Source organism: Notothenia coriiceps, unplaced genomic scaffold (assembly GCF_000735185.1).
Source record: "Notothenia coriiceps isolate Sejong01 unplaced genomic scaffold, NC01 NC01_scaffold00000694, whole genome shotgun sequence".
Taxonomy (NCBI): Eukaryota; Metazoa; Chordata; class Actinopteri; order Perciformes; family Nototheniidae; genus Notothenia; species Notothenia coriiceps.
The window spans coordinates 1-12854 of NW_011333395.1; the positions used below are offsets into that span (position 1 = coordinate 1).

A 12854-nucleotide genomic window follows, 5' to 3' on the forward strand; every position below is an offset into this window, starting at 1 on the left:
ACGCATGCACACACACACACACACACACACACACACACACACACACACACACACACACACACACACACACACACACACACACACACACACACACACACACACACCTGAACAATACAATTAAAAGTAACAGCACTGCAAAAGGAACGACTTTAGTGCAGTGGTGAAAAAGTGTCCAAACCATTAACTGAAGTACAACTGCAGAAGAATTGCTAACAACATGAAGCTTCAAACATATTGCAGTAGTTGATCGAGGTGGAGCTGCATCTCTTTTGTAGTCTAGTTTGTAACAATGTTTCATGTTTGGTTTGGCAGATCTTAACTCAAAACATAACTAGTGAATATACAGTAGATCAAATGAAGCAAGAGTACAGTAAAGACAGCAACAGCTGACATCAAATCTTTGCTGAGCCTAAAGATAATCATAAATAAATAACATAGTGAAAATAAATATGTTATGCTCAAAACAGCAGCATCCAACCGTCTCTAATCATAAAAAAACATAATACAAATAAATGTATTGGAATGCCAATGTGCAAAACAGCAGCATCCAACAGTCTCTAATCCTTGGATATTACATGTCACTGCATGCATGCATGCATGCATGCTCGAGACAGCTGTAGCGCGGAGATCATCATATGATTCTGTCTTGTATTCACTTAACAACAACAAAAGACACACAAAACCGGCTCGTTCGCGGGCGCGAGCCGGCCTCCGTCGTTCACTCGTTCGCGACTGACACATCACATCCATCCACGGTGATGATAACATCAGGATTCCATGATGTTTTTTTTAACAAGTCTGTGTTTTTCTTAAACGAGTATCCAAACAAACTAGGATCCATTTAAACATCAACTACAAGGAAAAAAGTAATAGGTTAGCCCAGCGCTGGGTTAGCCTACATTTAAAAAAAGAAAAAACCGCGTTTTGGTTTTACCTTTTGACCGTAGCTACGGAAAGTGAAAAGGGACAAATGTATGTAGCCAGCTGAAGCATAGCTTAGCGAACAATATTTCGCCGAACATGGCAGCACATCTGAAGAAGCGAGTTTATGAGGAGTTTTCCCATGTCGTACAGGTGAGCACAACAACCCCCCCCCCCCAGTCTCTGTAGTCATATCCCAGAAGACAGCTTCCTGAGAGCCAGCTTCCTGAGAGCCAGTTAGCCTGTTAGCTAATGCTAAATGCTAACAGCCGCTAACACAACAACGCAGGTCATCTGTGTAATGTTTGTACAAAATAAATATTATTTATACACGAATTATACATGGTTGTTTGATGAGACAGTTAGTCGGGTAACGTTGGTATAACTACATCAACCTGTACTCTACTGAGTTACGATAGCAGCTGTTAGCAAAAATGTTTTTAAGCATCACAAGTAAGAGTAGTGATGCAGTAAAAATATTCGCTATTCTATAAATTATGGTTTACAATTAATGATAGTCCTGCATTAATCTACATGTTGTATTTAACTGGTGTATATGTTAATGGTTGGACTATTTCATAATCAGTACATTTGGAGATGCACGTTTTTAAATAGACAGTAAGGGTATGAACGATTCTAATCTGCAAGGTAACTAAAGTGTCAGATAAACAGGATGTAATAAACAGTACAACACACCCCTCTGAGATGTACCGGAAAAGAAGAACAAAGTTGCATAAAATGGAATTATTTTACTACCTCGAGTTTGTTCTAAAATACAGAAGTAGAGTATTCACCAGTTTCACTCTTTGCACTTACTGCTTTTAGGTTATTCAGCTTCTATGTATCACTGAAGTATTATATCGTTTTTCAGCTTGATACTTTACAGTTTATTTGGCATGATAATGTTAAGATAGCAAAAGTTTAATGCTGAAGAAATATTTTCTTTGGTTGGAGTGGTTTCAGTGGTTTCAGTTTTGACTTTAAAGAGCTCCCTGTGATTTGAACCTGTGAATGTGTTGTCATCATCCTCTCTACAATCAATAAAGAATAAAGCCACAATTCAGTGTGGGTTGCACTCAATACAGTCTACGAAAATAAATAAAGTCACTGTTGGGGATCAAACCTCTATGTTTGTTAAATGTTCACATATATGACGGAATAATTCTGAACAATTAGATCAGCTTGAAGGTTTTGTCTGAAAAAGAAAGAGATCCCACATCATGAGGTAAAACAATATCCCCCTGCTTTTGTAGACATTAGGGTTAGATATATTTGTGTTGTTTGATGTTAACAGATTCCCCATGAAGAGGCGCCGGCGAAGAAGCTGCGTCTGTCCAAACCCAGTAAGTCTGCAGCGCTGCACATCGACCTGTGTAAGGCCACCAACTCCACCGACGCCCTGCAGTCCCTGCTGCAGTTTGCACGCAAGCCTGTGGAGGTGGAGAGCGTGGAGGGTGTGGTCCGGATCCTGTTGGAGCACTACTACAAGGTAAAGAACTGGGCTGATAACCAGGGGCATGTTTGAATAATCCATTACTTTATGGAGAGCTTTGTAAATAAAATCTCTGCAAATGGGTAATAAAGTAGCACAGTTAACAAGGTCTGACTGTTACATTCTCAATAAGTCTAAGCTAAGTTGTATAAAGAAAACACCTGATGCTGCTGATATCTTAGTTACTTGTGTCACTTGTTTTTTATTTAATTGCTGCTTTTTTTAGCCATGGTTGTGTACTTATTTGTCTTCATATAGATCGTATTACTAATGTCTGGTTTTCTTCTCTGTATATAATAAGTTAAATATTTCTTTCTTTATTGCATGTCGTTTTTTTATATGCTAAATTTCCCCGCTGCGGGACTAATAAAGGAATTCTGATTCTGATGTCCCTCCCCAGGAGGCGGACAACTCTGTGAGGCTGAAGATCGCCTCTCTGCTGGGTCTGCTGTCCAAAACACAGGGCTTCAGCCCTGACTGCATCGTGGACGATGCCATTAACACACTCAACAATGAGAGTAAGATATTTATACACTCTGTCCGAACCTTGGATTTGGTACATAATTACACAAATGCACTTCTTCCCTTCAACAAGCCATATTTACACATTATTAAAATGTGTATTTTGGAAAGAGTTGCTTGAAATATATTCTCTGATTTTCCTCTTTTTCGCCCATCACTGAATAAACAGTATTTGTTAAGAAAAGGCAATATTGTTTCTATACACTGTACAGGGCTTTGTGTTTTCACAGAATAATCTCATATTTTTGAGAACAGCTCTAATATTTTCCCCTTTAAAATGTGTAATTAACGATGATAATAAAACTTTAAAAAAATAATAAATGAGTTACGTTTTTAATGACTTCTCTTAGAATAAGAAACTCAATATGCGGAATAGCATCTTTTAACATTTAACATCTAAAATAACTTACATTTGATTAGGAATCTTTGGCCTCCCCATTGAAAAACATAACTGTGAGTAGTTAACAAGGTGCGTGTGTGCTACATCTGTTTCTCTGTGTGCAGAGTCCCATCAGGTCCTCGCCCAGCTGCTGGACACTCTGCTGCTCATTGGAACACAGCTGCCTGAGAGTCCTGCAGTCAGACAGAGGCTCATAGAGATGGCTTGCAAGGTGACACACACACACACACACACACACACACACACACACACACACACACACACACACACACACACACACACACACACACACACACACACACACACACACACACACACACACACACACACACACACACACACACACACACACACACACACACAGAGAGAGAGAGTTTACTACAGTACTTACAATGAAGTCTTCCTTACCGACTCAACAGGACATTCTGGAGAAGGCAGCAAAACTCTTTATGTTTTTTTTCTCTGTCCTCCTCTCAGCACCTGTCTGATACGTATTTCGGGGTCAGGAACAAGTGTCTAAAGCTCCTTGGATGTCTCGGCATGATGGACACTTCACTGACCAAAGACAGCGAGGGACAGGGCACATCATCAGGTTTGTGCTGTCGCTCAGTATATCTAGACGACTTGGCTGTCACTGTTGGACGTTATAAAGTGATGTCGTGTTTTACTTATCAAACTTATCATAGGCAGTGTAGGTAGTCTACATAACTGCAGGCAGCAAGGTCTACTTTTGGAAAAGTGGACACAAGTTAGCGCACAGAAGCAAAGTGATGTGCTGCTGTGGAGGGGGGCAGCCGCACACCTAAAACATCCACCTAAAACAAAGCCCAATGTATCAATACCAATGTCCCGGCCCGCATTAATAATATGCTGGCCCACCTGCCTGCATGCACTCTGCCTGTTCAGTGCACGTGACAGGAGTCTTTCACAAGCTGCTAACTTATCAGTTATAAGCACTAATGTTTGGAGCTGGTGCAGCTAGCTACTTTAATTGGAATTGGGTTTGCAATATTAGGCTGTTTTTTTTCAGTCGGATAATTTTCAAAATCAAGTTTACTCTTGGTGGCTTCTGCAAAGTTTATCTCCCTAAACTTTAACTGTTTTTGAAACAGTGCCTCCAATTTACCATGGTGTTAAATTCACATTTGTCGGGCATGATTGTTCTGTGTGAGTTTTTGTGTGATGTGTTATGATGTTCCTGCTGTGTGATTGTACATGTTTGCTCCAGGAGGAGCGAGGGACGTCCAGAGTATCATCAGTGATTACTTTGGAGACCAGGACCCCAGAGTCCGCACGGCAGCCCTCAAAGCTATGGTAGGACACTGCCAACACCAGGGGCCGTATTCACAAAGCATTTTATCTTACCGCTAGGAGTGCTCCTAACTCGCGCTAAAACATTTTACGTAGGAGTTTTTTCTTAAAAGTTATTCACAAAGCCGCTGAGACCTACTCATACTAAGGATAAATCACTAAGAGTGAACTAAGAGTGACGCGCCGTTGCTATGGATTACGTCGATTCTCGTGCATGAGTTTAGAAGCGGTCAGTACCGTGATTGGTTGTTCAGAGTAGGCGGTCTCGGTGAAACTCATCCGCAACATCCCACAAACGAGCCCACTAAATCACCGAAAAACAAGGAAATAGCCTAGGCTAGAAATGTATTCCTATCAAATAGTTATGGACAGTGCAGTTAGCAGAATACACGCATGATGACAAGTTTGTGCAGACCACGATAATGACGTTGTATATGCACGTTAAAGAGAGAGAGCAAACAATAAAAATACGTAAATTGCATTAAATCAAGGAGGCAATTAAAAGCACCCTGCAAACTATTATCCAATGAGCATATTTCCAGCACTTAAACACTTTCAACAACAGCCCATACCGCCGTTCAAGTCCCCCTATCATGAGGAATGAAAACAATCTGCGTGTTGATGGAATGTACTTTCTTTCTATTGACGAACACGTCCTCATCTTTTGATGGCGCAATTATTTTTATGTGCGTCCCGTCAATAGCACCGACCACACCGGGCATACCTGCATTGCCATGAAGTTGGCTTTGATCCTGTGTAGTTGTTGATTGTCCAAAGGAAACCGGATAAACTGTTGGATGATATGTGGTCTAGAGAGCGCGTTGATGGTTTGGTTTATGGCACGGCTGACTGATGGTTGCGATATTCCTAAATCGTCGGCATTGCAAAGTTGTATTTTCCCTGTTGCTAAATATCGTAGTGTTGCCAAACATTTTATTTCCGGACTAATCGGGTTATTCCTGTTAGTCGGGGATGTTATTGCATCCCGCACTAATTCCACCACAAGTTTGATACCCTCACGATTTAGCCTATATCTCTTGATCAATTCACAGTCTTCCATTGTCTCCAAAACATTTCGTCTCGCAGCCATTTTCAGATTCTTTGTGAATAGGTCTTACTGAGTTAGGAGTCCTCTCGAGGACTTTTAAGCTCTCCCAGACTTAGGTGCTACTTTTAGGCATAAAATACTTTGTGAATTGCTCTTAGTGAATAAAATTAGGAGTCCTAAATTTAAGACTGACACGCCCATTATGCTTAGGAGTTTCTCCTAAATTCGCCAGTTAGGAGCTACTTTTAGCCCTAAGATCCTTTGTGAATACGGCCCCAGAGCCTTAACACACACAATGCAAATAGAATCAGCAGTAACAAAGCACTGTGTGTTTGCTCTCCAGCTGCAGCTGCACGAGAGAGGAATAAAGATTCATGAGATCATTTATGACCAGGTAACAGCCCCACCTGTACTCAAACCGGCTAGAATAACGAAAAGAACACCTTCCTCACCTGTGTGTGTGTGTGTGTGTGTGTGTGTGTGTGTGTGTGTGTGTGTGTGTGTGTGTGTGTGTGTGTGTGTGTGTGTGTGTGTGTGTGTGTGTGTGTGTTGTAGTGTGTGTGTGTGTGTGTGTGTGTGTGTGTGTGTGTGTGTGTGTGTGTGTGTGTGTAGTGTAGTCGTAGTAGTCGTGTAGTGTGTGTGTGTGTGTGTGTGTGTGTGTGTGTGTGTGTGTGTGTGTGTGTGTGTGTGTGTGTGTGTGTGTGTGTGTGTGTGTGTGTGTGTAGGCTTGCAGGTTGCTGTCAGATGATTATGAGCAGGTGCGCTCTGCAGCGGTGCAGATAGTTTGGGTGCTCAGCCAGCTGTTCCCAGAAAGGTGAGAAGATGCTGATACTCATCCTTTAAGAAAAAAAATGGCCTGAATGAGATTCAACAAGCCATTTAGATTTTGCTCCCTTCTTAAGTCACATGCAGGTTCACTACAATACACTGCACTGATATTCAGGAAGAGGGTGATACACGTATAAAGGTGTACAAATGTTCTAGTAGAAATTTGAAATAATTGTATGAACCTATTGTAAGTCGCTTTGGATAAAAGCGTCAGCTAAATGTAATGTAATGTAACCTGAACATTAGCATAGCATGTGCCCCTTTAATCAGAAGTCAGAAACTCAGAGCGTCTATTGAAAGATAAATCAATTGTGTGACATTCTTCATATTCCATTACCTGACATTTCCCATGATGCCACTGTTTTGTTATGGTGATGGCTGGTATTTTGATTTAGTTAGCTAGCTACTTGAACCCTGAAGGGTAGCGAAAATAAGTGTCTTTACTTTTTTAATTTGCTATACCCGTTATAGTGGCCTTGCCTGACTTCTAGTTCACCGTTTGTTTTCTTTCCAATCAGCATTGTTCCTATCCCTTCATCCAATGAGGAGATCCGACTTGTTGATGATGCGTTTGGAAAGATCAGTCACATGGTCAGCGACGGCTCCTGGATGGTCCGGGTGCAGGCCGCCAAAACACTGGTGAGAGGGATCAGAGAGTCTTCACAGCTGTTTCCACCTCCAGAACATCTAGCCCACAGCTGCTGAGAGAGAAATGGACACAAAAAATTACTGATTTTACGTTCTAGCATGTCTGGCTCATTTTAAAGCAGTTTGTCAAGAGGGTCCAATTAAGAGTTGCACTTTATTATAGTGAAGTCATATCAGAACCGTCCCTTAACATAAAGGTCATTATAGACAGACATTCATAACGTTTTCCTAACACTTCAAGTGAATAACAGCTACCGCAGCACAACATTAAGTACACAGTCACATTTTAAAACTTAGGGTTATAAAATGGGTTGCAAGTGGCCCTCAAAATACTAAAATGTTTAAAAGAAATACAAATACATATTATCTAAGAATATGGAACTCTGAGGAACGCAATTTATTCTTGGACCTTATGTTGAAGACCCATGCTTTAACTTATGTAAGGTACCATATCTGTAAAGGGAAATGTCTTGTGTCTCAGGGCTCGATGCTGCAAGTTAGTCCTCACTTTCTGGAGCAGACTTTGGATAAGAAGCTGATGTCAGATCTAAGGGTGAGAATACAAAAAAAATCTACAATATATCTGCCTGTGAGTAGGATAAGGACTTCTAATATTGTTAATTAGCACACCTCCCCTCACTCTTCTTTCCTGTGTCCAGAGGAAGCGTACGGCCCATGAACGAGCCAAAGAGCTCTTTACTTCTGGAGAGTTCTCCTCTGGCAGGAAGTGGGCCGACGACTCCCCCAAGGAGAGACTGGACACAAACACTGTGAACCTGATCGCCTCGGGGGCCTGCGGGGCCTTCGTCCACGGCCTGGAAGACGAGATGTTTGGTACGTAAAACATGGCGCAGCATGTCTGTGTTTCTCAACAAAGAATATCAGAGCTGATGTAAACAGAGCCTGAACAAAAGGTTTTCAGCCCGCTCCAACTCAGGATGCTACTCATGACCAATGCTGATATTTAATCATGATTACGTTGAATTATTGTCAAGTAAGTAACACAAGCTGGAGTTATCTCAATCCGCTTAAGTTATTTTCTTTAAATCATTTAGAATTCCAACTCTAAATATGTTGTAATGTACCCCTGAAAGAGAGACTTTTGGTTAAGGTGTTTAAGGCATTTTATCACATGGTATGTTTGGCATGATTTAACAGTGTAACGTGTAAGAAAGTCAAATCATATCTTCTCCATCTTTCCTTTTTGCTATCCTTCCTCTCTTCTACTCAGGATTAGTTTTGTTCTCTTGTTGATGTTCATGTAAAGCCCTTTGCTTTTCCCACCGTGTTTTCTCCATCTTCATATTCCTTCAGAGGTGCGTATTGCGGCGGTGGAGGCGTTGAGTCAGCTGGCTCGCTCTTCTGCCAGCTTTGCAGAAAAGTGTCTGGACTTCCTGGTGGACATGTTCAACGACGAGATCGAGGAAGTGAGGCTGCAGTCCATCCACGTGCTGAGAGAGATCTCCACCCACATCACCCTCAGAGAGGACCAGCTGGACACTGTACTAGCTGTGTTGGAGGTAACACACACACACACACACACACACACACACACACACACACACACACACACACACACACACACACACACACACACACACACACACACACACACTAACACACACACACACTGGTCAGACAATCCATCGCCCAGCCCTGAAATATGTTTTTCTCTTAATCAAGTATTTTGTGGGGAGTTATGAACAACACTTGTTATGCATGCCTGATATAGTCACGTATTGATGAGGTCACTGTATGTGCAGGACTCGTCTCGTGACATCAGAGAGGCTCTGCATGAATTAATCTGTTACACCAACGTCTCCACCAAAGAGTGTGTTCAGCTGGCTCTGCTGGAGCTGCTCAAGAACCTCAACAAGTATCCCACTGACCGCAACTCTGTCTGGAAGTAAGTGTGTGTCTGTGTGTGTCTTCTGCAATCATTATGAGCAGTGATGGTTGTTAACGGTCTCTGAAAATAAAACATTATGGATGTTCATGTTCAGGATTATACCTAGGTGCATCCTGCGGGACCCTGGTGGCCTTAGGGGACAGGCTGAGGGTTTAGATAGATTTAGATTTATTATGTCATTGTATAATTTTAAAACTGTCCATTTACACTTCAGTTTACATTGAAGTTCATATATATATCCTTTGTTTAACCAGGTAAAAGTCTCATTGAGATTAAAATCTCTTTCTTAAGAGCGACCTTGCTAAGAGGGCAGCATGAAGCCATGTAGACTTTGTTTTTCACACATATATGTGCAAATATAAGAGGGAACCAGCCCAAGAAAAGATTTCTATATAAAACCCAACCAATGGGAAAGTCTGTGTGCAGACAAAGATGGCCAATTAGCAGCAGCATGCAAAGTGCAGTGGTGTACACGATATCCACATCCAGTAACAAAACGTAATACACTGTGGTTCACAGTATCCAGACACCGGTCAGAGGCACTCATGTAAAGCAGACAGCTCAGACATATTATACAAATTATTATTGTAAAAAAGAAACGACAATAAACATTGATGTCAACATTATAAAACCCTGGTAAATATTCCCGTTTGCTGCAGATTGGTGACACGAATGTTTAGGGCTGCATTTTCTGGCAGAGAAGTAACTGTACACAAAGCAAAAATAAATGTTAATAAGGGTTGACCATTAGCACCCAAATACCGCTACCACGGCACTTATGTAACGTTATGAAACAATGTCATACATTCAAACGTCTTGGGAACAGTTGGTTTAAGATTTTCATAACAAATGGTACTTAAGAGAGAGGCTATGATTGTTACTTATTTTTTGTTCTTATAGAAAATGTTAATTTATGAACTGATGACTGAGACTGACTATTATTATTTTTTTTTTTTCTTTCCCTCAGGTGTCTGAAGTTCCTGGGTTCCCGTCACCCAACGCTGGTCTTGCCGCTGGTCCCTGAACTGCTCAGCACACATCCGTACTTTGACACCCCCGAGCCGGACATGGATGACCCGGCCTGTATCCTTCACACACCTGAAGCTTTCCCAGCATGAGGACGAGAACGTGTCATCGACACTCTGCTGCCGACACTCAACTCTCAGAGAAAAGTATCAGTACTATAATAAGAAACACATGGACAAAACTAAGAGTGTCAGCGAGTTATTACATTAACTGTCTCCTGCTGTGTTTTATCAACAGAATAGAACAAGATAAACTGTGATCAAACACACATGGGACTTTACCAAGACTTCCATTTAAATATGCAGAAAAAAAACAAACCTTGACATGAGTTGTGTGGCATTAACACAACACACTTTTCCTCAAACTGCTGACATTTGTTCTTTCGAACAGCAAGCTGACCTGTGAGCTGTTTTCTTTCCTAACTCTAGCTGTTCTCAGACATCGCTGTGCTGGTGTTGGTTTTCAACGCGGCCAAGTCGTGTCCCACCATGCCCGCGCTGTTCTCCGACCACACCTTCAGACACTACGCCTACCTGAGGGACAGTTTGTCTCACCTCGTACCCCCCCTGCGGGTGAGAACTGTAACAAATGGTATTACTATTGTCCAGGTCAACAAGAAAACACACACTCACGTCTCTCCTGTAACTGTCTTTCAGTTGCCAGGCAACGGCCTGGACTTGGTGGACTCGCGCTGTGGTTCAGGTTCTGTGGAGTCAGCTCAGCTCTTCCTTCAACAGAGTCTGAACAGGGTCAGCACCATCCAGAACCTGGAAGCCCCCGGAGCCCAGGACCTGCTCAACTTTACCATAAGGTACAGACAGACAGACAGACAGACAGGGAGGGAGGGAGGGAGGGAGGGAGGGAGGGAGGGTCCGGTAGTGGCTCAGTCAGTAGGGGCTTGGACTGTGAGTCGTAGGGTCGCCTAAGTGGTGCCCTTGAGCAAGGCACCGGACACTCCCCATTGCTCCCCATCATTTTCACTTTGTAACATTTCCTTATGGAGCAGCTACAGAGCTGTCTCACGTTTTATGTTGTCCTTCCAAGACATTCTCAATAATCAAGTCCTGTGTTTAATGCTATTTCCCCTTGTTGTTTAAATTGTATTTTTGGTAAGGCTGTTTGATATTTTTCACTGTGAGCTGTGTTTGCAGCACAATAATATACTTTAAATATACAGTGTGCAAACACATACTAAATGTGATTGATATTTAATTCCATGTATGTATTCTGCCCACCACAAGAAAAAAAAACAGCCCTTTAAACAAAGTTTGGACTTTGTTTTATCCCATGTAAGATGTGTTTATTTAGAAAAATGCTAAATGTTTGGTGAATTTGTGTTGTGTATGTCAGAGACCTGCAGCGGCTGGGGGAGCTGCAGACGGAGCTCGTTGGAGCGGCCGACTTCTGCGCCACATACCTACGCTGCCAGCTGCTGCTCATGAAGGTGTGTGTGGTTATGTCTATTACACTATAATTCCATTTGTGAAGACTGATGCTACTTTAAATTGGGGGGTCATAACATCAATTTAATGCAACATTATGAGCCAACAGCTTTGACAAAGAAATACACAGCTCATATTACCAACCAGTCCATCTGCCATTGTGTCCATGCTGTCTACTCTCTGCCAGCATTCTCCCGGCTCTGAACCGTTTGGTGATGTTGCCGTGGGAAACAGGATGCTGCTTTCAGGACCTTGATGTCTGTGCTTTATGTGACCAGGCTCTGCAGGAGAAGCTGTGGAACATGGCTGTCCCTCTCTGCCTCAAACAGAACGTCACAGCCACCGCTGCAGCTCAACAGGTCAACACACACACACACACACACACACACACACACACACACACACATTACATTCAGCTGACTCTTTTATCCAAAGCGACTTACAATAAGTGCGTTCGACCAACAAAATACAAACTTGAAGAAAACAGAATCATATAAGTGTACATCAGGTTTCATAGAGCCAAACATTTCAAGTGCTACTCAACTGGCTTTAGATAAGCCAGTCCTTTATTAGTATACAAGTGCTTTGTTAATACTTCTATCTCTCGAAGTGGAGTCGAAAGAGATGAGTTTTCAGTCTGCGCCGGAAGATGTGTAAGCTTTCTGCTGTCCTGATGTCAATGGGGAGCTCATTCCACCATTTTGGAGCCAGGATAGCAAACCCACGTGTTTTTGCTGATGGGAACTTGGGTCCCCCTCGCAGTGCGGATGCAGCGAGCTGTTTGGCTGATGCAGAGCGAAGTGCACATGCTGGGGTGTACGGTTTAACCATGTCCTGGATGTAGGAAGGGCCGGATCCATTCGCAGCATGGTACGCAAGTACCAGTGTCTTGAAGTGGATTCTAGCAGTTACTGGGAGCCAGTGAAGAGAGCGGAGGAGCGGCGTGGTGTGGGAGAATTTAGGAAGGTTGAAGACCAAACGAGCCGCTGCATTCTGGATGAGCTGCAGAGGTCGGATGGCACATGCAGGTAGACCAGCCAGGAGGGAGTTGCAGTAGTCTAGGCGTGAGATGACAAGAGTCTGGACCAGAACCTGCGTCGCTTTCTGGGTCAGCTGGGGACGTATCCTCCTGATGTTGTAAAGCGTGTATCTGTTGTAGCAGCAATGTTTGCAGTGAAGGACAGTTTGTTATTTAGGATCACACCCAGATTGCAGTCTGAGTCGGGGAAACAACAGAGGTGCCGATGTTGATTGTTAGGTCAAGAGTGGGACAATCTTTTCCCGGAAGGAAAAGCAGTTCAGTCTTA

General features: G+C 42.7%; 1 protein-coding gene across 1 annotated transcript; it reads left to right on the forward strand.

Moving 5' to 3' along the window:
- Positions 1 to 777: 777 nt before the first annotated feature.
- Positions 778 to 11906, forward strand: ints4 (integrator complex subunit 4; the record flags this gene model as incomplete). Its single annotated transcript, XM_010784530.1, has 18 exons — positions 778 to 1074; positions 2216 to 2410; positions 2814 to 2931; positions 3440 to 3546; positions 3813 to 3927; positions 4564 to 4649; positions 6038 to 6088; positions 6420 to 6508; positions 7041 to 7161; positions 7652 to 7723; positions 7830 to 8004; positions 8485 to 8690; positions 8934 to 9076; positions 10047 to 10162; positions 10544 to 10677; positions 10762 to 10916; positions 11456 to 11549; positions 11826 to 11906. Coding segments are annotated over exons 1-18 (2112 nt in total), but the record flags the coding sequence as incomplete, so codon positions are not given.
- Between the last annotated feature and the right edge of the window lie 948 nt (positions 11907 to 12854).